Source organism: Epinephelus lanceolatus, chromosome 23 (genome assembly GCF_041903045.1).
Source record: "Epinephelus lanceolatus isolate andai-2023 chromosome 23, ASM4190304v1, whole genome shotgun sequence".
In the NCBI taxonomy this organism is placed as follows: Eukaryota; Metazoa; Chordata; class Actinopteri; order Perciformes; family Serranidae; genus Epinephelus; species Epinephelus lanceolatus.
This window is the reverse complement of record NC_135756.1, coordinates 13,860,616-13,888,539: the sequence shown is the minus strand read 5'-3', so window position 1 is coordinate 13,888,539 and position 27,924 is coordinate 13,860,616. Positions and strand designations below refer to the sequence as shown.

The following is a 27,924-nucleotide window of genomic DNA, read 5'->3' as shown; positions in this document are numbered from 1 at the left end:
ATGCAAGAATGTAGGGCACCAGTGTTATGAATATACAAAGTTTCCTATCGCAGTTGAGACAAGGGGGGAGTGCTACTGTTTTTGATCATCTGTCTCTAGGTTAAACATGACACATTCTTCTGGGGATTAATACCTCCCTCCTTCTCTCCTTCCCTCTCTCCCTCCTCCTACATCTCACTCTTTAGCAACCTCCTTTTTCATGCCCACACTTACATTTTCTTTTTCTTTCCTTGCTAGATTCGGACTCAAGTGAGGACACAGATGTCAATGTAACAACATCCTGCGTCCAGGGAAAGGGCACAGATTACCGAGGCACAATGAATGTCACTCCGGAGGGTGTGACGTGTCAGCGCTGGGACTCCCAGTTGCCCCATAACCACTCCTTTCTCCCTCAGAACTTCAAATGCAAGTGAGTAATGTTAGTTTCATAGCCCCTGACAGCTTGTCTCTCCACTGTGTTTTGTCCATTTTGTGTATTTGACTGTTGAAGTGCCAAAAAGAAAAGTGATCAGCATGAAGTATAAAAAATGAAATTTATAATACATCAGCCAAATCATTTAAATTGTAGTTTGTGTATGTGTTATAGAGACCTCAGAGAGAACTACTGCCGTAACCCCGATGGTGCAGAGTACCCATGGTGCTTCACTACAGACCCTAATCAGAGGATAGCCAACTGCACCCACATCCCCAGGTGTGATGCTGAGGCCACACAAAAAATAGGTAAATTACTGTGCAACTTCACCTTTAAAGGAACAGTTCAGCATTTTGGGGAAATACACTTACTCATTTTCTTCCCAGGGTTTAGATGAGAAAATTGATTCCACTCTCACATTAAATATTTGTAGCTAGCAGAGAGAGCTAGCAGCTAGTTAGCTTAGCCTAGCAAAAAAGACTGAAAAATGGGGGAAGCTCTGTCCACAGGTAAGAAAATCTGCCTATTAGTACCCACAGTCTACTAATATATGTATTATTTCTTGTTCGATTAATTGTCACTGCACAGAAATGTAAAAATGACAACATGGTTTAACAGGAAGTTGTGGGCTGTAACAGTTTCTTGGTGAACAGTGAACATGACAAGATCTAAGGTGCTAATTTGTAGAGGTCAGACCAAGTCATTGTTTTGGTCACAAGTAAGTCTCAAGTCTTTGAACTCAAGTCCTAAGTCAAGACTGATAAGTCCCAGATCAAATCCCAAATCTTAAACTTTGAGTTCTGGGTCCTAAACAAGTTGTAATATGGTCCTCACCAAATGTAAAGTCAATTTCACAACAGAGTAGTAATATATTAGTTACTCAAAAACTAAGACTACTTTTTAAAAGTTGTATTTCTTTGAATAAGTTTGGTAAAAAGTTATTTAGTGGTTAAGCTAACGTTAGCTAAGCATTAGCTTGCTACGTTAATATTATCCTTGACTTACTGCTCTTTGTCCACCTTCAAATGTTGAACAAAGCTGAAAATTGTTGTGCCTCTGTCTGAAATTTTCGACCCACACCTTTTGCATACTCCAATTTTTTTATTTACACTTTTTGCACATGAACAAAATTAACTTAAGTATTTTTTTCCAACTGCTGCTCAGTAACGTAAAGTTAGCTCTTCGTGGTTCTGTCCTTTAACTTGATTGGATGTCGTTGGATTGGTTAAAACAAAGTGAATCTTGGGACTTAAGTGTCAACTTGCTGGCACACTTTAAAATAACATACTTTTGAAGCTTTGGGCTTGGAGGAAGGTATCAAGTATTTTTAAGTCAAAAGGCTGAAGTCTATGTGAAGTCCCAAGTCTAGTTTCAAGTATTTTTTTTTCTTATTTTGTCACGTCTAAAGTCATTTAAGCCCAAAGCTGGGTACAATCATCGTGCAGATATGGGAGTGGTATAGATTTTCCCACATAACGCTCTACTTCCCAAAATGTCAAACTATTCCTTTAAGACTACCGGAGTGTTTTCTAAGCACCAAACTTCATAAGAATGGCAAATATCCATGCTGTCTCCTGTAGAATGTGATTTAAATATAGATCGACAAATGCTTTAAGAGCCATGTTATGTTTTTGCAAAGTGGAGTTACACAGACACTTTGTATATTGCTCCCGTAGGACTGGGCCACTTGGCAGCATGCTACCCAGTGAATTCCATTTCATGGAAGAACACGAGTACCAGACTTTGGCATTAGCGCTCGCTGTCATTTCCCATGTTCCTCTGTGTTACATTTACAGTGAGATGACCACACGTGTTAAGCTGCAGCCAGCATGTTAGTTACTACAGCCCCTCTTCTGATTCTGTTTAAGAACAGACATAGTAAGGTTTCAAATTTTGTACCGCCGCTTACACAGGGGCCTTTGACTTTAAATTGATCCAAACCACATAGAAAAGCCAAAAATCTGAACTTGATTATGTTATGTTTGCATCAGTGAGAAAGACAGCCACCACCCAAATCATGTATGTAGTTCAATCTCACTGATTGCGTGTAAGTGTTTGAGAAACTGCCAGGCTAAGTAATTCTATGCTCTGTTGGGAGTGTTTTACAAGATGGTCTGAAATAATGATATCCCTTTCTTCCTTAGAGTGTTATGAAGACACCGGAGAAACATACAGGGGCACTTTATCCACAACTCGATCTGGGATTCCATGTTCAAACTGGTCAAATCACATAAACAGGTAACATAGTTGTTTATTCTGCATAATAAATTTGTTGTTTTACTCTGTCTTTTAACTCGCAGTCAAGCTTAAGCTGTACTGAAAAACACACAGGAGGTTTCCTAGAGAGGTTGACATTTTTTTCAGCTCAGTTGATGAATGTTTGTTGACGACTCAGCTCCCCTTGCCTTGTGAAAATCCCTCTCATATGAATGAAGCTAAGCAGTGAAAACAAACAGCAAGAGGAAATCAGGGGTTCCTCAGGGGTCAATACCAGGCCCAATTATTATTCATCTAACTGATGAGAGGAAACCCTGCGGTGCTCGCCAAGTGACCCATTTTGACAGAGAGGTTGCCCACTCTGGGGTTGTCGCTTGGCACTTATAAGTCAGGCTGTTGGAATTACTTAATTTACAGGAATTTTAAAAGCCAAAATGGTACAGACAGATGGACATGTTCCAGAGCCGACCCCTGACCCCAGGAAGTGCTTTCTGAGGAAAGCAGATCAAAGCCAATCAGCTCCCTCGCGTAGACTGCAGCCAGCGAGTCTACCCCGCTCAAGGCCAAGGGTCATCCCAGGAAAAACTGCTCAGAGCTACAGCTTGTTTAACATTCTCCTGGGAAGTGGAATTATCTTCACCTCTTGACAAATTGTCAGCCATCGCTCAGCATTGTTTGTGTGCGTGTGTGTCCAAACTCCTACTGGGTAATTTCTTTTCAGTGATATTATGGGTATCTGAAAAGATTACATTTAATTCTCCCAGAGTTGTGTGGAGCGCTGCAAAAAGACACAAAATTAAATGTAAATTCCTTCAAATCGGGGGCACAATTGAACAGTTCCACAGAGGATGTGGCTCCTGCTGGTCTGAGCCCTGCTGAATGCTTCTAGTGCATACTTTCATAGTCCCATGAGTACTCTTCACAAAACTCTGCGTTTCCTTCTACGGCCTCTGTGCAGTGAATGCAGAGGATTCATTGCACTATAGGAAGGCCATAGTCAGACTTTCCAGGCATACCATGGTTACTTACAGTGTATATGCACTGTATGTGCATGATGGTGTGTGTGCCACTGTTTTTAGAGTGCGAGTGTATAAAACTTTATGAAACGTGGCCTAGTGTTAGTTCTGATAGACTGTGTGCAAAATAACAAACGGAATATGAGAATCTGTATCTGTGTGTTTTACAGTGGGGATTCTCACTCTACAGACTCCCACGTGGGGCTGGAGAAGAACTACTGCCGGAACCCAGACCGGGACAAACATGGCCCCTGGTGTTACACCAATCCAAATAACCGCTTGGCCTGGGACTACTGCAAACTGAAGCGCTGTGAGTGTCTTAAATAACCTTGTCACTGATGTCTCTGTAACAAGAGACGCATCTGTGTTACATCAGCCATGAATATGAGCAGAGCCTTAGTTCAACATAGAAGAAATGCAAATGGTGCACGTGTTGTATAGCGCAGTGTTTTAGTGATCTATTTAGCAGAGTGTTAATGGAGTAGTTTGATTTTATTGGCTTTCTTACCGAGGGTTTGACAAGAAAATTGATACCAGCCTTATATAGTAACCGTACAATAATATGTTGATAGAGTGAGCAGCTATTTGCGTAGCTTGGCACAAACTTGACAGACTTGAAACACCTGTAAAATCACAACGTAGGCTATCAATTTTACACTTTATTTTTTCCACAGATTAAACAAACATATAAAGTTTTAATTAGTGAGATTTAGAGGCACTGGTAGAGGGATTTTGTTACCTTTGAACAGAGCCAGGCTAGCTCTCTCTGTGCTAAGCTAAGCTAACCGGCTGCTGGCTGTAGCTTCATATTTTTCCCACCTTAAAATGAGCTGTATGCAACAGTCAGAGCATATCTATGACTCAGAGTCTCAGTTAAGATTGTATGGACACGATTCTCAACATGGAAATGGCTAAGCCAGCTGCTAGCAGCTAACAGGGGTTGGACATGATTGCTTTTGCAACAGCGCTGTCCTGCCACCATGGGTCCGGACGGCATTATCAGCAGTGATCACTTTATGAACACAGAGCAGCAGGCGATTAGCTACCCAGTGGGATACACTCACAAGGACTCCAATGCATTACCATCCATGTGCAGTGGGACCAGCTACCACAACAAAGAACAGAGAAGCTCCGCATACAACACACAAACAAAGTGTGACTTCATTCTCTGCCCAAGACACTAATATCTTTACATAGCAAATGCTGTTATAGTTATGTTCTGAATGAGGCATACAGTGACTTTAAGGTGGACAGTCTCTCATAACAGTCTCAGAAGCATTGTTCACTTGTGCAAAAACTGTAAGAAATGAACAGCCTGCAAGTGGTTAATTCCAGTAGTGAGAGTTTAATTCAAAAACAGAGAATGCATGTGTACATACAGTATATATAAGCAGTGGTTAAAAGTAGGAATGTTAAGGAAAGAATTCGCAAATGCTGCCTGTGGACACCTGGCTAATTTCTTCAGAAAGCAGGTGTGGATTGTTGGTTTCAGGAAATTCCAAAAACTGTCACTATCCATTCACTGAAAGCAGCTTTTCATCACTTTGCTCATGATGTACTTGCTTCAAAAACGTATAGAGATAATGACTACCTATGTGTCTTGCGTGCTGCTGGAGTGTATCTTATGAAGGTCCTTTCACACCTGCCCTGTTTGGTTCGGTGCAGTTGAACTCAAGATCGTTTGCTCCATAAGTGCAGTTCGTTTGGGCAGGTGTGAACACAGCAATCGCACTCAGGTGTGCACCAAGACAATCAGGCCAAGACCTCCTTGTTTGGGTTAAACATGAGCATGTTACAGTCCTGGAGGATTATTAATGTGCACCTCCTCCTGTACTGCCTTAATATGCACATTCAGCACATCCAATGCATCAAAACATTGTTTTCTAGTTGGAGCCGCGCCTCATTTTCAAACTGTATGGTTTGACTAAAATGAACAATGACAGCAATATAGTCCATGATGAGCAGCGCTAAAATCAACCTGCGTAGTTGTCCCTCTATTGTGACATTAGAAAGTGTCACATTTATCTTGCAAGTGATCCTTTCAGACTGTCCAGAAAGCACTCCTTAAAGAGCATTGATTGGCATTTAGAACACAGTAGAGGAGGACAGTGTTGGTATAGTGGTGCAAAGCAATGAAATAACACAAGTGGTTTAGCTTTGCAGCCTTTGTTGACTTCAGCTAAAATGTTAGAATAATTGTGTTTTCATACGGCTTGTCTGGCTGCTTACGTAATCTGTCAGCCGTGGTTTCGTCCCATTTGGCAGAGTACACATGTTGCTGAAACATCGAACAGATGCAGGTCTCTGCTGCCATCCTTTTATTAGAGCAAACACACACTCAGACGGCCGGACCCAACATTTTCTTTGGCTGGTTTCAATCTGGCCGCGTTGAAGAGCCTCTTTCAAATGGCTGCACAATAATTTCCGTAATGTAAAACACATCTTCCATGAAGTTTTTGAGGTCTCGAGCAAATTTATTTGCTGCGGTTTGCGGGCTGCCTCCAGCAAAGATTCAGAGATAAGTCTTCATAAAGCAAAGAAGGGTGTCTTTTTCAACGAGGTTTCATGCTTTGTGTGTCAATGTATGGTCAGTGGTTTAAATTATATCCTGCTGCTGTGGGGTCTCCTCTTACTGTCGTGCTTTTCTTTGCTTCTATCAGGTGAATCAGCGACAGTGGCTCCTCAACCCAACAGTGAGTATCACTTCGGCGTATCTGGCTTTTACCAGTCTAGTCCTCTTCCTCGTCCTCTTATCTCCAATCTCGTCCCTTTTCCTTTTTACTCTTTATATCAAATCCGTCTGCTGTCATGTACCTGACTAAACAAATCATATTTTATGGTTGCCTTTTGAAGTTTTAATGTACATTTCCCCATTGAAATGTAAATAACACATCCATCTAACATGCAGCATAAAACTGTCTTCATGTGTAGCTCTGACTGGGCCCAAGATATCGTGCTTTGTGCATATAAACACCAGAATTGTTGGAGGACACCAAGTGCGTGGGACAGATGGCAGCTGGGTTGTTAGCATCCAAAGAGAGTATGTCATTTTACATCTGTGTTATTGCGAAATATTTAAAACTATATCGCTTTTTTTATGCTTTTACACCTATAGTAATGGTGAAAATTGTCTTAAATTTTCTCAGGAATGTTCATTTGTGTGGAGGCTCGTTGATCAGAGAAGACTGGATTTTGACGGACCAACAGTGCTTCACCTCCTGGTAATACTCCACCTTTTTATGTCTGTCTGGCAAACTTTAACCAAGCCCTTCTGTCATTTACCTCTTCCATTTATCTCTCGAACATTTTTCTTTCTTGCTTGCTGCCTTCTTTAACGTAAAGATGGATGTATCCTGTTTACTGGTAGTTACTCACTCCAGACTGTCTTGCAGATCTGCCTAACTTCTGCAGTTGTCACAGCCTGTCATATACATATATAATCTCTACATCTGAAGTAGTGGCTTTAAACAAAATGTCCCTATCTCTGTAGTCATGTACAGTACTCTATGTATTGCATATGGTGTACATCAGTGGCTTTTAGCCATTTAGCTGATATTCTCAGGCCCGGTGTGTGTCATGGAAAAACATGCTCGTACTTGTCTTTCGTGTCTTCACATTTTGCAAAAAGGATTGAAAAGTCATTTATTACTTTTAATGTCAAATTGCTGTAATCATGTTTCTGTGCAACAATGCACCCGTAATTTTGTGTTTAACATTTTGCAATATATCTCAACTTACCTCATGCAATGTTTAAAGGAGCTATATGTGACATTCAGAGCATTAACAATTAAGTCATGCTATTTATGTGTGTTGTAATCTGAGCTTCTCTGTGGTTTGTTGTGTCCTTGCGTGCATGTTAGTGCATGTGTGTATCCTACTGGCCAGCTCATTACCGCCGCTTTGCACTGTGCTTATTCATCAGTGCACAACGTGATTTTGTAGGTTTAAGTTAAGATTAAGTAGGAAACGCCCCTGGATCAACATCCCATGTGGCATTTACTAACTGTTAACTAACTTTGTCTGTGAACAGTTTACTTGTTAGTATAGCCTACCTAGTTAGCAAGCTAACTTGCTAACATTGTAGCCTTTTGGAAGGCTTACTTGTTAGCTAGTTAGCAAGCTAGCTCACTAATATTCTTGTCTATTGGCAAGCTCACTTGTTAGCATGGCCACCTCCATTAGCAAGCGAACTCGCTAACCCAGCAGTAGCTTACAAGGTTGTTTTTTTTTTTTGTTAAAACTAGCTTAGCTCTGAAGAAGCACAAAGGAATTTTGAAAGAAGCACAAGAGCAGCACACTGATGATGTCAGAGGGCTGTGATTGGTTGATTGCAATGTTGGTCCTGGAATGCGATGTAGGATGTTGGTCCAGGAACATGTCCTACTTGGCAAAATCACGTTGGGCATTTGACAGTTACTGCTAATATGTAGACGGTGTGCGGAAGTAGTGCCCACCCTCCAGTTCCACTTGGCTAACACCATTAGCTTTATCATCACTGTTGCTGTTGTTTAGCACTCGTCATGTTCATGTTAGCTGCTAGCCACCTGTTCAGCAACCACAGTGTTGTCAAAACAACTCAAACTCTCCAAATTTGGTAAATTTACCTTTAGGAGCAATATCATAGCAGCAAACAATCTGCTACATAGCCTAAAGGTATAGTAAAAGTGGAGTAATGGCTTTCTGAGCAGAAAATTTAGTGACGCTCCCTTTGCATGTGCTTCTCCATTCTTTGCATGTGAGTCCCTGTGTGTGTATCCCACTAGCTAGCTAAGCACCATCGCACTGCACTGCAGTCATGTGACAGTTAATCGCTGGTAACGCCATCCTGACCCATAGTGGCGGGACAGCATAGTCACAGTAGTGTAACACCCACCCTCTGCTTTCCTCCCATGTTAAAATTATCAGCTCTGTCAGCACTGTTGCTGTTTTTATTATTGTTCGCACTGTTAGCACTGTTAGCTTTCACACTTGCATAAAGCAGAGGGACTAAAAAACAAAAATCAAAGCAGCAAAGACACAACTATCCTGACTTTTAGTCTCTAGTTCAGGTAAAGCTCCAATAACTTTGGATCTTACCTTTCCAATAATGCAACTTGTGGTCATCAGTGTTCCAGATCTCAAGGATTACAGTGTGCAGGTTGGTCTGCGCCACCTCAATGAATCCTCAAGCCATCCAAGGCTACGCATCTCTCGCCTTATATGTGGTCCAGAAGGATCCAACCTGGTTATGCTGAAACTAGAAGAGTAAGTTCTCAATTCCTCATTAGGTTTCCACTAATTTAGGCAAGCAATGTAATGTTAAAGGCAAGCATAACTTGTGATGTCATTTTTGTACTGTATGGATTTTACATCATTTTTTATTGATCTAAAACATTAACATCTCTTATTTGCCTGACTCTTATTTCTGTGCATACAGACTGTTTTATTTATGAAATAATTGATTGTGACTATTACTGTGGTTGTTCTAGTCCCGCCCCTGTGTCCGAAGGTGCCTCCACTATTCATCTTCCAGTGAAAGAGTGTCACATTGCCGAGGGCACCAACTGCACCATGTACGGATGGGGGGAAACCAAAAGTACTGCCTTCTTCCACCCACATGCCCTGCCACTTTGCATTTTAACCATGTTTATTCATACATAAAGAATATCTGAAGCATTTAACAATCACACTGCATATCCTTCTCTGTCCAGACACAGGATACGATGAGGCACTGAACGCTTTGACCATGCCCATGGTCAACAACGACATGTGCTCACAAATCAAAGGGGACGCTGGGGAGAGCAGGATATGTGCCGGCGGCAAGAGAGGAGAAGGCGTGTGTGATGTAAGGATCACAAATAAATGTCTACACAAAGAACATGCATGCAACATAATTGTACATCACCTGTAGTGCTATCTATCATTGTTTTGGTGTGAGTTGTCATAGAGATGTCTGCCTTCTCTTAAATATAATGGAACTACTGTAGATATCACTCAGCTTGTGGTGCTCAAAGTGCCAAAAAAATAAATAAAACTCAACCGCAATGTCTCTTTCCAGAAATCAGAACACCTTTACTCAAGATATCACTGTGTAGAGGGAAGCATGCATCTAGTGCTAGCTCACCTAGCACCACTGAGCTAACTAACATTACAGCTCGGCCGAGGAGTACTCCATTAAGGTTTACATCTGTTGCTGTCATGAGCACAAGGCTCTCATCTATGTGTAGAAAAGAAAGAAAGTACTTCCTACATGAAACTGCTCACAACAAGCTCTGTGGATTATCTTGAGTAACTGGGTCATGATTCCTGGAAAGAGACATCAATGTTGAGTTTTTCAGATGTATTTATTGGAGCTTTGAGCACCACAAGCTGAGTGCCATCTAGATCCATTATGTTCTAGAGAAGGCAGACATCTCTACAGCTGATATCTCCAACACTTGGCAACTCACACTAAGACAATGTATACCAATAAATAACACTACAAGTAAAAGGAAAGATATGTATTTTTGATTTGGGGATGAACGGTCCCTTTAAAATGTCATTTTACCTGAATAACATGGCAACGTCTACAGTAGATAGCTAGTTTTCACTGGAACTACTTTCCTCTTAAGAAAAGGTGCCAAAAAAAAGTTTTAAATAGTTTAACCCTTTGGCTTGATTTCTTTTAGAAACATAGGAAGAAGGCATTGAGTAATGAATAAAGAAATGACCCAAAACATTAGGGAAAAATTTTTAAATTTAACAAAAAAAAAAAAAAGAAAGACAAAGAAAGATAAAAACAATTTTAAAAATTTGTATCAGTATTATTATAATTTTAAGCACTCTTAAAAATTATAATTCTGATAAATATTTTTCTAAATATTTTTTTTCCTCTTTTTTTTTCCAATTTGTGGGACATTTCTTACCAAGTTTTTCATTGCCTTTTTTTAACCATGTTTTTTTAAAATAAATTGCACCAATTTGCACAGGGTTCAAAGGTTTACAGGTTGCAAAGGGTAATAATTTAAAAGTTTAAAATGGAGTTTTTTTCCATTCTTTTCATTGCAAGGAATATCTCAGAAGTGGCAAATGAAAATGAAACTGAGAGAGGGTTAAACCTCAAAAATGGTGTATTTTTCAGTCGTCTGTGTGAACTAACATTGTAGCAGCAGCAATCACCATGTTTTAGATGGTTTAGTTTAACACATACAATGCACTATAATAATCTGATGTGTCATTCTCTACCCTCTAATTGCAGAAAGACAACGGTGGTCCATTGGTCTGCCAGGAACACGAGCGCAAAGTCATCATCGGCGTTAGCATCCAAAGGACAAAATGCGCCTCATCACAGCCTGCGCTTTTTGTAAACGTTGCTTTCTACTCTGAGTGGATTTACAAAGTGTTCAAACTTTACCCCAGTCTGGAGAGGAACTGATGGCGTGGTGTGAAAATCAATGCACGACTTCACCGCAGCCTGCGAGAGAAGGAGCGGCTCTGGGCCAACAAATTCCAAGGCCTTTCCAGCACGGTCCACGGGGGAGAAATGAGGAAAATCACCTAATGGAAAGTGGCCATTTTGGGATTTTGTTGCTGAATTAGTCATTTCCACGGCGATGACAGAAATTAATGATTGAAGACTGGATAAACCAAATGGAATTCTTCCACTTTGCAAATGAAGACATTCCGGTTGTTAGCCTTAATATCGTTCTTACTGCCAAAGTCTCGGGCACGTGGACGGCATACTAATTGTTTTTTGACATGTTCAGAGTTTCTGAAGCCATGCGAACAAAGACGATGAGTACGACTCAGTATTATCTCCTGGATATACTTGAACATGGACAGAGCCTAGTTATCTGGAGGTCACCACATGAGGTACCCTCCTGAAACTGGGAAGTTTGTTGTTTTTTTGTTGTTGTTTTTTTTGTCTTTTTAATGTGTTGAGCTGGACTGCAAAACATATTTAATTACCTCCAGCACAAATAATGTGGATGGGTAATTGCGGCAACTAACATCCGTCCATATACCTTACAAATATCACAGCAAATATGATAAATATTATTCGGCCTGTGAATTAATTCAACAAAGATCTATGATAATACCAAAAGGGAGGAAAATATAAGCATGAAGAAGTCATTATAAATTATCCATTAGGTAGTACAGACACTAGAAACCCAAGTGATAAAACAGTGATTAAGCAAAGCCTCCAAAGATCAAATTTAGTTTCAGATATACCAGTAGTTAAGTATATGAAATTAATGGAAGCCCATTTCTGCCAATGTAATGGGGAAAAAAAAGATCATGTACATCAGTATAATGAGAAATTTGATAAAATAAAATGAGAAACGTTCTCAAAATAATGACTTGAAAAATTTGTATTTCAAGATAATGAGTAGCTATTAGGGATGCACCAGTGTATCGGCCGAACATCGGTATCGGCTGATATTTGCACTACTTCAGTGGCCGATGCTTTTCTTCTGTGTCACATAAATTTTGTGCAGGGTAAAAAGTAGGGTTTGAAACTAACAGCATCCCGTCTCCCATCTTCCCCGGGATGCCTTTGGGACAACAGAACGCAGTAACCTTGAACACGTTAGAGAACATACCTTCTTTTTTCCCTGATAATGCTACATTGTGAACAACAAATCAGTGTTGAAATCGGCAGGTGGAGAGCTAGTTACCGTTAGCTGTTAACAGCCAATAGCCGCAACTAACAGCTAACGGCTAATAGCTACTGCTAATTTCCAATGCCTGTCATTAGAGGGGCCTTTAAAATAAACACAAAACGTGACCACAGACAACACGGTAAAACTCTGTAGTACTACATTTTGTTGACGTTACAGGAACAGCAGTGCGACTTATCAGCATACTCGCATATACACACACAGACACCTACTACATACATGTATATATACTAGGGTTGTCATGAGAACTGATACTTCGGTACCAAGTTGATGCCAACACGCAAAAAATACGTTGGTACCTGTTGTTTTTTTTTCGGTACCATAAGTACTGGATACAACTTTGCCCTCAGCCGGCCTTGTTGATTCCTGTTGGAACTGACGGGGGCAGTATACGCGCGTCAGGCTGCGCCGAGGACGAGCGCCGAAGAAGAACGCCTGTTCTCCATCGTCTTTGCTAGAAACAATGGCTTCTACAAGTGCTAGAATTTAGATCAGGCCCAAAAAATCCAGCCTGACCCCACCCGAGCATGTGCATACTCTGTCTGAGCTGCTCTCGTCCCTTTAACTGTAATTACGAGCCGGAGCCCGGTTCAAACCCGACTTTTTTTAAGGATACCAACGTTGCAAAAGGACTCCCGCACACTGTCTAACTTGCAATATAAAATTTATTTGCAGCGTTTCAGTACTAGACCTTCATCAGGCAAACAGACTACGAACATGGACATTGAAGGCTGACTCTCATCTTTCTTTCCATGGCAAGCCTTCGTCATGTGCCTCTTAAATGTCGAGGTCCCCGTCTTTTTGCTGTCCTATACCAGCATCGTGCTGCACTTTGTACACTTGACGAAGCCAACACACACGTTATCACCGTCAATCACTCACATGTGCGCGGCGAGTGGTGCCATCAAGGGGAGGCCACGCCCCGGCAAACTTGTTATTTTAAACTTAGATATCGGCCCAGAATCCTACAATCGGTGCATCCCCAATTAGTATCTTAAAATAATGAGATGCTTTCTATAAACAGTGGGAAATGTTCTCCAAATATTGACTTACTTATTTCAGAATAACGACTTAGCATCAGTTCTCATTCATTTGAGATAATAACTCATTGTTTTCTCATCATAAAGTCTTACAGGATCACTTTTCCTTTCATCACACAGGCTAAAATGAGCTTTCATAAGAACCCTGTGCTGCTGCCTGCAGAGCGACCTGCAGCAGCAGCCTTGGCAAAGCTAGCAGTGCTAATTGTGTGCAGTAGCTGGACTACCTTTTCCCCAGTTAGCTGTAACTGTTAGATTCCCCGAGAGAGGGTTTAAGTAGGACTGAGCGAACCGCTCCAAAATCTTATGCTAATATTTGTAGCATGAGAGAGAGAAGAGCCATGCCAAATATAACATGGCTATTTGGTCTCCAGTTTGGAGGGAACTTTGGCCCCTGGTGGGCTGTGTGTGGTCAGTAGGATATTTTATACTGAGTCCTTCTGTACATAGAACTGCAGATTTATTGAGGATGTTTCTGCTGTGCTGTGAGATATTATAGGTCTTATAGATCTGGAATATTTTGGGTTCACTAAGTAATGTCAGATTGGCTTTTTTGTGCCTCTTATTATGTTTGGTATTTAAAGAGACTGCGAGCTTGTAATTAGTAGGTAGGTATATTTATTTTTTTAATCAGCAGAGGACGTCGTTTGAAAAGGAGCCAGATTTGGCATGATGTTTAAATTTGTCTTCATGATGATTTCAGAATAACTGGGGTGCATGTTTGACTCACAGGTAGCCACACAAAGATGATGTAACATACTACGTTACAAGACTACAGAAGCCTGACAACGAGATTATTATCTCAGAATTCTGACCAAGGCTTTTAATAACAAAAAATTGTTCTTTTGTTTTTGTGAATTATTTAGATTATTGTTAATTCAAAAAAGCAAGAGCACCATTTGTTATCCATGCACATTTTTCTTCAAATTCTTAGATAATAATCTCAATTATTTAAAGAAATGAGAATTTACGAGATTATTATCAAGTTATTTTTTTTTTAAAAATGAGCGTCATTTGTTATCCACGTAAATTTCTCTCAAAATTCTAAGATAATAATCTTGTTAATTTATATAAAATAATAATGAGATTATTATTATTATTATTATTATTATTATTATTATATATCTTTTTTCCATGAAAACTTTTCTCAGATTTCTGACAAAATAATCTCATTAATTGAGAAAAACGAGAATTTAAGAGATTATTATCTCAATAATTAACATAAACAAGAGCATATTTTCTTTTCCATGCTAACTTTTTCTCATATTTCTGTGATAATAATATCTTTAATTCAGAAAAACTAGATCTAACAAGATTATTATCTTGATATTTAGAGTAAACAAGGGCATATCTTCTTTTCCATCAAAACTTTTCTCAAATTTCTGAGATAATAATCTTTTTAATTCAGAAATACTAGAATGCCTTTTGTTATCCTTGCAATTTTTTCTTGAAATTCTACGATAGTAATCTTGTTTATTCAAGAAAAAAGAGAATTAATGAGATGATTATCAAGTTAAGTCAGAAAAACAAGAGCATATCTTATTTTCTGATGATTTGTTCTCAGAATTCTGAGATAATAATCCTATTAATTAAGAAAAAACAGGACAAACTATTATTTTTCTCCAGCCACTGCATTATACTTCTGTACAGCCTCATATGGTTTAACCTGTTAATTGATGAGTGCTTTGTTCTGCCCAGAGTTTAACATAACATGTTAATATTTCTGTGCGTATCTACAGAAACGTGCAAAAACACAAAAACATGTCAGACACATCTGCTTATGTTTTTAGGATGGTCTTCCATGTTAAAATCATCTACATGAAATACAAAAACTCTGGTGCAAGTATCCAGTAGGCATTCATTTAAAATACACAAATATTTTATTTAGAAAACAAACAAAAAACATACAGCAACATCATACATCAAGTTTCTTGCAATTAGTGCCACCAAAAGGCCTAAATAAGCCTAAATGTGAACAAACCAACAGGAGTTAAAGCAAAGGATCACAGCATCTGCACAAATGAAGTGTGTGTGTGATGTTTAAGATGTTTGCTAGAAGTCAGATGAATGTTTGCTGCTGTGAATATTTACTCAGCCAGTTACACTAGAATGTTTCTCTTAAAAATTGTATCTGTTTAGGACCATTTCTGAATAAGCAGAAGTTTCCAGATGATGTCTGTAGCCTTAAATGACACCAGAATGATTCCCCACCTGTTTAGCATTAAAAGTATTTTACTCATGTTTGTGTGGCTCCTACGCACAAGTTAAACCATGTATAATATTCTCAGCTTTAAGACGACTTTTCTGAATATCACACGGAGAATGGTACATAGCAGTAAAGGAACAAACATTCATATCAGGGCTTTTAACCTCCTGGGACCTGAACTTTTTTCATTTCTCCTCGCTATTTGGGATCAGTAGGACCTGATAAGTATAAAAAACTAAACATTGTCAATGATAAATGAGTCCCAGTGTTAGGGTTCGACCGAGCCGATACCGATTATTATGAAACAGAGATACCGATAGCCGATATTTACAACCGATATATGTCTGCTGTAAAAGTTAAGTTAAAAATAAATAAATATGTAACGAAGTTGAAGATCGGCCAGGCCGATTATCTGTCGACCCCTACCCAGTGTCCTCAAACGAGTACTTCCTAACAGAATCTTAGCTTATTACTATTGCTAAAATTGGTGGGGGGGATCTGCTGCAGACTGACTTGGCAGAGATGGCTGCCATCTTGTTTTTACATGGATCAGTGTATTGTGCTCTTACTACCACTAGATGGCACAAAAAAGTGTCCATGAATGAGGACAACAGGTCTGAGTTAAGCAGAATGAAGTATAAGGTTAAGTAAACCCAAAATGTGATGTCCACATACGAGGACACAGGGTCTCAGGAGGTTAATTCAATGAATTTTAATACAATAATGCCTTTGGTTCAAGTGTGTCAAAGACCATAACTGTATATAATTAAATAATTACCGTGGCCATAATTGTACTTTGAGGGAAATGCAACCCTCTTATCGACTTGCACGGATTAAAAGTGAGGGGAGAGTCAATGAAGTAGGAATTTAAACGAAGAAATCTCCATTAAAGGCAACTGACACAGAAAGTGAGGCAGGTGAAACCAAATATCACATATTCTCAGTTATATGGCGTATCATATAATTGTAATGTACATTGATTTTGCTCTCATGGCGTTGTGACTGTTATTTAATTTACCTTAATGTAAATAGGTCAGTGCATTCTGTAAATTACACCTTGTAATATTTGTACATATCATACTTAAGTATTTTTACCTTGTGATTATTCTGTTTATATGTTTGTATACTGTCAACTTTAAATATAACAGCTGCTATTTTGTGTTAGTGAGTTGTTTTATATCTATGACCTTTCCTGAATTTTGTAGCCTTTGTATTATTATTCCTATTTTAATAAACAACTTGACATGACGTTTGGCTGTATTCTGTACCCGTGTTTTTTCCCATGGGGCCCGACAGCACACACTTATCTGTTTACGCAGGTTTTTGGCAGTTTACGCTCGACATCACTCAGAGCAGCGACTTCTAGTGCGGGGTAAATAGTCTGAAGTGGCTGAAAGCAACAGGGGTCATCAATACAGTCACTAAAGGAGATGAATAATAGCACGTCTTTAGAAACGTTTGGGTTGCAAATTCGAAAATTCCATAGCTTACTTCAGCGAGATACAGCTGAACTTTTAGATAAGGTTTTCAGCAGCTCTTATATGATTGGTTGCCTAACGTGAGATAAGATGTGCTTCATCTAGGATTGATTTTTGTGTCAAATTATCACACTGAGGAAAAACGTCTGGTAACCAGTGGTGCAAGAAGTATGTAGTTCTTCTCTTTTTAAAAGAGGCAATACAAAAATATAAGTCAAGTAGACACTGCTTTTTTGTAAAGGGCAACACATTCTCACTCCAACCTCGTCACATATCGACATTCGGTCATGGAAACAGATACGACGTGCAAGGTACCCAGGGTGCGTTGGATGTTTACGTTCTGGGATGCCGTGTCAAGTTCTTCCTGTTACATGTATTGTCTTCTTCCGAAATACACTTCCGTTCTCAAAGGACATTTAACGTTTACATACAGTCTCTGTCAAAATAAATGCACTACATCAGTATTTTTTCCTTAAACAACTAACACTTTAGGTTGGGTTTAGGCAACAAAAGCATGTCAGAACTTTTGTCTCCCTCTCCTCTGTAGATGTCTTGTCCGTGTGTCACTGTCACGGTCACGGAGATCCCATTTCGTCCCACCAAACTTGTTTGCTTCTTCGTCCAAATCGGATTCAAAACAGGAATTATTGGAATCTGAGACCATCAATATCTCCATCGCTTGAGGCGTTGGATGTGTAACTGTGCGCCCTTTCTAATAACATTGAGAACACAGATTGACGAAATATCTCGTCAATGGCGGGGAAAGAGTTAATCGGAGAGATGGCTCGTTTGATCTCTTCTTGTAGGCAGTTGTTCTCTTCTTGAATAACTTCTTTGACAATCTTGTGGACTCCCTGTAGAATGTTTTCATCCACAGTGGTCTTGCTAGTAGCATTAGCCTCCGAGTTGCTAGCTTGCGCGTTTTTAGGAGGTTTGGGAAGCTTTTTTGTTAAAAAATCTTTCCCAAACCCTGAAATCCATTGTTAACTCTCAAAATATTCTAACTTCTAACTTATTTATGTATAAAAGTTGGGACCTCGCAGTTCATAAGTGTACTCCATAACATGCCCTCTCCTGGGGTCCCATTTATAAACATTGTGTACACACAAAACGAGGCCTAAAAGAGGCGTATGCCACTTCCCACGCAAAAGTTGCCATCTTTAAAACCATGGCCCATGCTTACCGACATTTTGGAGATCGGAAATTGGCGACACAGATGGTGAGGTGGAATCCTGATAGTAGAAATTGGCAAATATTTTTTGGCGCACACCAATTTTGGCTTTCAGTCCTAGATACATTTTTAGTATGGATCCTACACATGGTTTTATGAATCAGAAACCTGGTCTCTAGTAGGTAGTAACTATTGTCGTCAAATGTAGTGATGTTGAGTTGCAATATTTGCCTTTGAAATGTAGTGGAATAGAAATCTAGAGTAGCATAAAATGGAAATACTAAAAAAAGTACCTTAAAACAGTTGTTAAACCTGACCACTATCAGCAGCTGTTCAGGGGAGGAAATCATGTTCCCATTTCAATAACTGAACCAAATCGATTTAAAAGGCTCACAGATGATTTACATTCACAGTAAAACTCACAGCACAAGTGCACACTGTCATGTGGAGATGTCGTTTACCTATCTGGCATCCTAGCGTTAGATTCCGACAAGTCATTTTGCCAGTAGGCCACTTCCATGCTGCTGACCAAGCTGTTTGCCTTCTGATCCCAACCATTCCCCGGGTGACCAGTTATCGAGAAACTCCGAGTCTTACCGTCTCTCCGATGCAGTAAAGGGATATAAAGGAACTCGATGCCTCTGCCCTGTCGCAGTCATAAAAGCTGATACCGAGCAGAACAGATATCAGGTCATGTTTAGTCTTTTTGAAGCTATACGTTTATAGATTTTCCCACCGGCCCTCCCTGGAAGGAACTCTTGGAGGAGCGCCTTAACCTCCTTTCTGCAGTGAAACAAACAGCAAGCCCAAGCCTATAAAAGAGATAACATCCATATTATCCAGTGGTAACCTTAAATGATCCATGGAGCTATGATTTACTGAATGTCACAGCGCTGCAGAGCATTCAGACATAATTTGTGTTTTCATATTCTCCATTAGCACTAAATGTACCCTATAAAATCCACACCCTTTCAAGCAGGAACCTGTCTTCGCGAGCTTAATCACATTTTGGCATATAAGATCTTATTTCCTGGAACTGTACGTGAATAAAACCGATTATCATATTCATAAAATATTACCATCTTTTCTGTCCAACTTTATTCAGCACTTTGTGTTTCATACGTTGCATTAACTTCTTTACAAGCAAGTTTAAAGGATTCATTTAGGATCCATGAGCATTGTCTGATAAGATTACAACAAGAGCTTTGAATTCAGTGATAATAAAGTCTATGTTACACCTTATTAATGGAAATTCAAGAACACAGAGTTAATGGAAAGTGATGAGTGAATCTGCAGTACATTTAAAAAAGGAGGAGCTGTAACTCCAGTCCTCTGTCGCCCTCTGCTGGCTAAAATGTGTCCCTCCGGTCTAGAAATTGAGCTGCACTCAAATTCTACAAACACATTCACTGATGTTAGAAACGTGGCCCCACATTTAGTCCAGGTATCGATGTGAATTCACGTCCCACTTCTGTTGCACAAACAGAAACCTCTCATCTGTTTGAAACTGGCTCCAAGAGAAAGAAATCCCCTGCTGGTTCCAGCTCTGAGTCACAGGGTTGTCCGCTCTTATTGTCTCCGCTGCTAAAGGGAGGGGTGTCCTTGTGTCTGCATGACAGTGGACCAGTGGGAAAGTGAATCTGTCTCTGTGGGGATCCAGTGGAGTCTTGTCTGTCACGGCCTGGGCCATCATGTTAGTAGACTGATGGAGGAATGAGGTTGGGACTGAGATGGACGTCACATGTTCGGAATTTCTCGTACCTGTGCATCAGATAGACGGAGGATAGTTCATCAAAAGTCTAACGATTCTATGGTCCTATGCCCATTTTCAAAATTCATACATGTTATTACTATGGTCTCAGGCAGTCCAAAAAAAGAGATTTTCACCTGTTTCTGTTGGGAGGAAGTAGCCATTTTGCAACTTCCTGGCAACTGTGTTGTATGTAGAGGAGGCCTCGGAGTTTTCACAGTAGACTCTTGACGCTCCTGTTGCCTTCAGATCAACACAAACATATTCCACATGTGACTGTACAGTAAGAGGAGCCAAAAGCCATTTTGAAGGCCGATTTCAGAGGATTTTAATCATAGAAGTCATATTACTAAAACAAAATTACATTTAAAGCCGATTAACGTTTAACAATTTGGAAGCATTGCTCCAGAACATTGAATATTCTTGACTAAATAAGCTTGGTAACTTTAGGTTTTATCTATTACGACCAGTTATACTTCAGTAAAATTATGCCACACTGTAAAAATTCTCTGTTACCAGTAAGAGCCCTGCATTGGAAATGTTACTTGAGTACAAGTATGCCATTAAAGTCAGGAAAATGTATCTAATTTAAAAGCAAAAGTACAAAAGTAAATGACTTAAACAATTATAAAAATAATTGCCAGTTAATTTTCTAACAGATTCATATGTTGCTAAATCCCGATTGGTGCGTGAAAATAGTGACATCACACTTTTCATCATCCATGTCTAATGAGTAAGGACAGAAGAAGACACAATACCGAAATCTCTCACCTCTTCTGGAACAACCAGAACTCTTCCAACATTTTGTTAGAAAATTCTGCTTTCGTATATCCTCCTGAGACCCTGAGCTTCTGTGTGGTATGCTTTTTTAAATTTTCTCTAGCTGTTTGGGATCAGTAGGACTTAAAAAAAATGTAGAAAAACTAAGCATCGTCTTTAAACAGGAAGTAGTTTTGGAAAAAATAATGTCCTCATATGAGGACGATGGGTTTGGTTTTAATAGTCACAGTGTGTAAAACAAGTATAAAACTTTATTTCAATGTCCAAACATTGTTGTGCAAAAACAAAATTACAAATTGGTTTTGTAACTCTAGATGAATTTTCTTCGCTTCATACTCCAAACTAGGGACAGTCTGACAATTATAAAGTCCTAACATCAGCAAACAAGACTATAATTATGTCCCAGTGTCCTCAGACGAGCTATTAAGGATCAGTACCCAGCCAACATTTGTATGTGGGGCCCATATGGGTCGGAAATGGACAGAAAAATGGGCCTTATATGGGACTGGCCACATTGGCCCTATGTCAATTACCCACATGGGTGGGTTTACCCAAGCCGGCCCAGATACTAATCCCATTTCGGGCCCATACCCACTTGGTACTCTTGTAGCCCTAGCATAACTTACGTGGGGCTTACTTGATTAAACCCAACCATGTGGGCAACTGGCTTGGGGCCATTATAGAACCAATGGACAATCCCTTACAGGGCCCATTTACTACCAACATGGGCTCCACATACAAATGTTGGCTGGGTCGGACCCCTTCAGTATAAAAAACTCAGCATTGTCACCTGTAATAAAGTCCCAATGTCCTCAAACGAGTACTTCTGAATTATCATTGTCTGAGTTTGTTACTGTTGCTAAAATTGGTCAAATTTGTTGCCATATCTAACGACAAACATTATCAAACATAAATAAACAAGTTCCAACCATAAAATGTGATCAGGTTTTGTGTCGGGATCGGCTGCAGACTGACTTGGCAGAGATGGCTGCCATCTTGTGTTTACATGAATCAGTGTATTGTGCTCTTACTGCCACTAGATGGCACAAGAAGTGTCCACGAACGAGGGCAACAGGTCTGAGTTAAGTAGAATGAAGTATGAGGTCATGTAAACTCAGAATATGATATCCTTATATGAGGACACAGGGTCTCACTCTCACACTGTACCTGCTGAGATGTGAAGCTGTGTGTTGGTGATGGATTCACAGGGACAAAATCTCTTTGCTTGCTAAGGTCTGCAGAAGTTATGGAAAACATAATTATCGTCAATAATGTCAGATGATGCATGATATTTCCAGGCCTTTGCCATGAACACACACTCACACTTACTCTGTGTGTCACTGCTGTATTTGGCTTCCCTCCTCCACTTCGCCCGTCTGTTTGAAAACCAGACCTTTGGGAGACAATCAGCAGATTAAATGTGGGATTCTGTTTGAGCATTTCTAATGGTTAGGAATTATGAGCCTACCTTGATGGTGTCCTCGGGGAGTTTGATCTCAGCTGACAGCTTCTCTCTCGTGTACATGTCTGCATACTGGCTGTGGGAGAATTCTGATTGAGGAGATACAAACATTCATTTAAATGTACTTCTGAGTGGATAAACTGTGTAACTGTGGACTTTTCAGTCACCTTGCTCGAGTGCTGCGGTCTGCTCCATTGTGAAGGTGGTGCGGTTTCTCTGCTGGGCACCTTTAGGTTTCTGGTCTTCACTGCATACTGTCTCCAACATGTGTCTCTCATTCACTTCCTCTTGGATCAGAGAAGCAAAATCTGTGCATGATACACACATGGGCGGATTGTAAGACAATGTCTCCCTGGGCACAGATTTGCAAAAGGCCCCCACCACATCTCCTAGACTTTATAGTCAGACTTTATAGTTGCATCTCTCTGGTGTTTTGTGTCTCTTTGTGGTCATTTTGTGTCTTTCAATGGTAATTTTGTCGCTTTTTCATCATTCTGTGTCTCTTTAAAGTCATTTTGCGTCTTTTTTTGGTACTTTTTTGTCTTTTGTCATCCTTTTGTGTCTCTCTGAGGTAATTCTGTGTCCCTTTGAAGTAATTTGTTTCTTTCTGGGGTAATTTAGTTTCTTTTTGTCGTCCTTTTGTGTCTCTTTGAGGTCATTTTGTGTCTCTTCTTAATAATAGTGTGTCTCTTTGTGGTTGTTTTGGGTCTCTTTGAAGTCATTTTATCTGTCTTTGGGGTAATTTTGTATCTCTCTGAAGTAATTTTGACCTTTTTTGACCCTTCTCTGTCTTGTTGTAGTCCTTTTGTGTCTCCTTGAGGTAATTTTGTGTCTCTGTAGTAATTTTGTTTCTGTTGTGGCTGTTTTGTGTCACTTTGTAGTCGTTTTGTGTCTCTTTGAGGTCATTTTGTGTCTCTTCTCAGTAATTGTGTGTCTCCTTGTGTTTGTTTTGGGTTTCTTTTTGACGTTTAATGTGTCTTTGGGGTAATTTTGTCTATTTTTGGTACTTTTCTCTTTTTGTAGACATTATGTGTCTCTTTGAAGTACCTTTGTGTCTCCTCATGGTCATTTTGCGTCTCTTTGTGGTGATTTTGTGTCTCTTTGGTGTAATTTTGTTTCTCTTTTGAGTAATTTTGTGTCTTTTTGGTACTTTAGAGTCTTTTGTAGTCCTTTTGTGTCTCTTTGCAGTAATTTGTTTCTCTCTGGGGTAATTTAGTTTCTTTTTGTAGTTCTTTTGTGTCTCTTTGAGGTCATTTTATGTCTCTTCTTAATAATTGTGTGTCCCCTTGTGTTTGTTTTGGGTCTTTTTGAAGTCATTTTATCTGTCTTTAGGGTAATTTTGTATCTCTCTGAAGTAATTTTGACCTTTTTTGACCCTTCTCTGTCTTCTTGTAGTCCTTATGTGTCTCCTTGAGGTAATTTTGTGTCTCTGTAGTAATTTTGTTTCTGTTGTGGCTGTTTTGTGTCACTTTGTAGTTGTTTTGTTCTATTTGAGGTCATTTTGTGTCTTTCTTGTTCCTTTTGTGTCCCTTTATGATTGTTTTGCCCCTTTTTATAGTTACTTAAGTGTCTCTTTGCAGTTCCTTTGCATGTCTTTGTTGTCTTTTTGTGTCTCTTTGTGGTTATTCTGAGTCTCTTGCTAGTCAGTACATGTTAATTTAAGTGACATTTTGCAGATGAAGGCCAGAGGGACCCTGACACCTTGGGCCCCTGGGCCTCTGCCGCATAGGCTCTTCCAGTAATCCATGGATATATGAACACATCAGATCAGCTTCTTGAAAATCCAACTATGTTTTTATGCTGGTCAGAAACAGAATATATATTTTGCTGTTCTCAGTAGTCCAGTGACCTTCACAGGTGACTTACTCTGCTCTGTGTGCGCACTGATCTCCATGCACATGGGCCCGTGGTCCAAGTGGATCTTTCTTAAAATGCGATTTATAGACGACACCTTGCAGAAACACATTATGCAAAATGCATCACGTCAAATACTTGAACATTCTCAATTTCATGACAAAAAAAAAATCAATCTCACTTACGCTGGGAACTTTGGAGAGTTTACATATCCGCGCTGCTGTGAGCCTTTTCCGAATCTCCCAAGCAAAAATGGTTGGATTCTCCCTTTTGCACTGGATGATTGTGGAGATGACACCGGGCGTGAGAAGCCGGGGTCGGCTCCCTCCTATGGTCTTGGGCTCCAGGAGTCCAGTGCGGCGGTAGCGGCTCAGGATCTTACTGACGCACCCGTTGGACACCTGAAATACGCAGTAGATTCCGCTTTCTTCACTTTAACACACATAAAGTGATGTTTTCATTCAGTCATACGGAGCTGTGCGTGAGAATATCAACACAACAAACCAACCTGTCTCCTTTATTTAAAGCCTAAATGTCATTATTTGTGCAAAAGAGTTTTGCGTACCCGAAGTATCCTGGAGATCTGGCTCGGACGGACTCCCTCTGAGGCCAGCTCAATCATCTTCCTCCTCTTGGATTCAGGGAGAGGTCTGCCGTTGAGAAACATCCCTCCGAGCTGGTTGACGCTTCCACCACCTTATCATAACACAGCCTATTGAAATCTGTCTTCAGGACAACATTCAAGTAATCACTCTGAAAAAATAGTCATGGCACAACAGTTCACATCTGGCCTGTGTTTACTGCGCTGCAAAGACTCAGCGGGAGGTTTAATTAGGTGTCTTAAAATCTAATGCCAGCCTATAAGTGGAGTGTAATAAATTTGTAAATAAAAAACAACCTTTATTTGGCACGTCGTTTGTTCCACACATCTCCGCTGGCTGCAGGCTGGATGAAAAACAAAATGCGTAATGTTCCCAGACAGAAAACAAAAACACCTATGGTATAAAAAGTCGAAAAATCAAATTGTCCAAGTAACTCCGCGTGTCTGTGGTGGATGACAATGAGGGGAATGACGCCCTTCAGCAGGCATTTATAGGCCTGCAGACCTCAACATGACGTGGTGGCCTGTTACCTGAAATGTCAATAATGCCTGGAGGTGAATGTGCGCATTGGAGACTTCGAATCAGCTTCAGGTTGAGAGACTTTTACATTTTTACATATAGCAATATTCAGATTTCCTTCTGCTTGTTTTCCCATTTATTTAAAATCAATTCAACACTTCGATTTTAAGCAATATTCTTTATAACAAAGGGTTGAGTCATTTTAAGTAATGGTTGAGATGGATTCCTCCAAAGAGCCCTCCACTAATTCTTATTTAACTTAAGTGAATCCAAGTTTGAGTTTGATTTCCTTAATATGCACATAAAATACTTAGTAATAGTATAAAATACAAACAGCCTGATAAAACTCAAGTTAAATGGTGTGCTCTCTTTGTTGCATGTGCTTGGTAAACAAAGTCAAATAAGATAAAAATGCGCCAAGAAATAATGTCATGATCTTGTTTTGGTGCTTTTTCTGCACCAGGACAATGAACTGAGTAGATTTCACCACATTTCTTAGATGTACCAGACTTGCTTGGCGCCATAAAAATAAATATTTCAGCTTTTGGATCCTTATAAATAGTGTTTTTAATTCTAAATGTCTGCGTATTGCTGTAACCAGTGAATTAACACAGAAATATTCCAGTTTTGCGCAGTGGCTGCTCACAGTCTCAATGTGACAAACCAAATTTTCACTGCAACAAAATCCAGGCTTTTAACTGTATTTTTTGCACTTTAATAAAGGCACAAATTCCATTCCATTTCAAAGAAGCTAAATGCCCAACACTGGCATGTTTCCCATCCTTTAGGGGGGACTGGTGGTCACGTGACTCGAGCATCCTTTCCCAGGTGAAGTGGCTCAGATTAAAAGGGATCTCTGGTCCCCTTTCATAAAGCAAACATTTGGAAATCTGCGCTCAATGACGACTGCCATATGGTAAAGTGCTTTTGATAAATCATAAATCCATCACCCGGTCTCTCTTTATTACATTTTCTTTCAAAACGTGAACAAATAGACTCGTATATGGGCGCGAGGAGAGGGCCAATTGGGGGACCTCGTTTGTCCAGAAGAGGGAGGCTAAAATAACCCTCACAGATGTTCCTTGGGCAGCCAGCAGATAAAAATGCGTTGTAAACGTTTCAAAGGGAAATATTTGACGAGCAAATATTAGCCTATGTGAAACCTCACACAAGGCTCGTCTTTGGGCCTGTTTAATGACTAATTGAATATCATTAGTTGGGTCCACACAGATCGAAGTGCCACCGAAATAAAGGCTCAGATTTTAAAATGCCATATGGCCCAAATTATACATTAACCCTGGGTTAGGGGACAATAATACTCTCTGTGTACAATCAGACAGGTTAGATAGAGGACAGCCATTTTTGGACACCATCATCTCCTTGCCAACCGAGACAAAGGACAAATAAGGCGAGCCTTTTTATTTATTACCGGGGAGCTGATGTGGCCATTGATTTATAGTGCTTTATTGCACGTACAGTGCGTGCCAAACGAGGTTGATTAAAGCGCTTAGATCGTGTTGTTAAGACAGTACCACATATCCGCGGTGCGTAAATTCTAAACAGGGCTCGCCAAAGGAGGGAGCGGGAGTTTAAGCGGCTGGATCGCGGCACAAAATAAATTGACATCTTACCAACACATACCAGGTGTTTGTCCTGTGCATCAAACATATATAACGGTGTTTGACTGCGCCGTGAAGCGTTGAGAAACGTGGGTAATTTGTCCGCGTAAAAAGGTTACCAAAAGCTCTCCAAAAGCGCACTGAGGTTCCGTGTGCGCAACGCAGCCGCCTCCCTGATCACTTTCCCAGCATGTTTTCTCCACCTTCTCATTAGATTTGTGCGTCTTTGTGATTTTCATTTTCACTCCAGTGAAGGTTTTCCCATTCTCTGGAGGCAGACGCTCGTTTTTGTCTTTTTTAAAATAATAATTTACAGGGTTGCTCCCTCGAGTTTATGTTCGTGGCCACATGTGCCGATTGGAGCAGCAGGATAACGCACCCAAATCGTCTATCTTAACATGTAATTCAGTTTTAATTGAGTCTTTAATGCTTTACAGTTGAAACAAGCACGGCTCTGACCTCATGATTGATGACAGTATTTGCACCTGTTTTATTTCAAAGGATTTAAAGACTCAAAATTGAATTACTGACGTGTTAATGACACATTTAACGCAGCCCAGGTTAAAGCACCGGCGTTTACTACATTCCCAAAATCTTCCACCGTTGTCTTGATAAAATTAAATGCATTTTTAAAATGAGGAAATCGTTTTAATACGTTCCTTTTATTCTAACATTGTCTTAAACATCTTTTCATGTTGAATCTCATCTCAGTCCACTTTTGACACGTGATTTAAGAGAACTTTTGCATCACTCATTTGAGGACAGTATTTGCTGTACACTGCAACTTAGACATGCAACAGGTTCAAGTACATCAATGGCCAAATCGTCACCAAAGATTTGTAGATATGATCAAACTTTGCGCAGCGTGCTATAACAAAAAAAATCATAAGTGTATGGGATTTGAATTAACTATAAGTTCTTACAGCCCAGCCAGCATTTGCATGTGAGCACCATGTGGGTTGTAAATGAGATGAAAAATGGGCCCTATATCAGACTGTCCAAGGGTTCCATAATGGCCCCATGGCAGTTGCCCACATGGGTGGTTTTACCCTAGATAAGATCCCCATTTTGGGCCCATACCCACTTGGTACCCATGTAGCCAAGCATAACTCACGTGGGGCCCACTTGGGAAAACCCAGCCATGGGGCCATTATGGAAC

The 27,924-nt window shown here is 40.0% G+C and overlaps 2 protein-coding genes across 3 annotated transcripts in view; one reads left to right on the top strand and one right to left on the bottom strand.

Moving 5' to 3' along the window:
* Positions 1 to 14,319, top strand: part of hgfa (hepatocyte growth factor a) — a 31,346-nt gene extending 17,027 nt beyond the window's left edge. Inside the window, exons 8-18 of one of the 2 annotated variants that reach the window (XM_033614533.2) lie at positions 238 to 409; positions 587 to 720; positions 2,557 to 2,650; positions 3,816 to 3,955; positions 6,306 to 6,338; positions 6,577 to 6,685; positions 6,792 to 6,866; positions 8,752 to 8,889; positions 9,114 to 9,220; positions 9,336 to 9,469; positions 10,862 to 14,319. In XM_033614533.2, coding sequence (XP_033470424.1) covers positions 238 to 409; positions 587 to 720; positions 2,557 to 2,650; positions 3,816 to 3,955; positions 6,306 to 6,338; positions 6,577 to 6,685; positions 6,792 to 6,866; positions 8,752 to 8,889; positions 9,114 to 9,220; positions 9,336 to 9,469; positions 10,862 to 11,038 — 1,313 coding nt within the window. In that variant the 3' untranslated portion in view covers positions 11,039 to 14,319. Of the gene's footprint in view, positions 1 to 237; positions 410 to 568; positions 721 to 2,556; positions 2,651 to 3,815; positions 3,956 to 6,305; positions 6,339 to 6,576; positions 6,686 to 6,791; positions 6,867 to 8,751; positions 8,890 to 9,113; positions 9,221 to 9,335; positions 9,470 to 10,861 lie in introns of both variants that reach the window. The other variant, XM_078165361.1, reaches the window with a different exon arrangement.
* A 5,179-nt stretch (positions 14,320 to 19,498) lies between these two features.
* Positions 19,499 to 27,229, bottom strand: pax4 (paired box 4). The gene is made up of 11 exons (XM_078165490.1): positions 27,225 to 27,229; positions 24,924 to 24,970; positions 24,591 to 24,721; positions 24,211 to 24,426; positions 24,038 to 24,122; positions 22,339 to 22,479; positions 22,178 to 22,260; positions 22,033 to 22,102; positions 21,877 to 21,944; positions 20,067 to 20,172; positions 19,499 to 19,940 (listed from the first exon to the last, which is right to left on the bottom strand). The coding sequence occupies exons 1-11, from the start codon at positions 27,227 to 27,229 to the stop codon at positions 19,615 to 19,617; spliced, it is 1,278 nt and encodes a 425-aa protein (XP_078021616.1). The 3' UTR covers positions 19,499 to 19,614.
* Between the last annotated feature and the right edge of the window lie 695 nt (positions 27,230 to 27,924).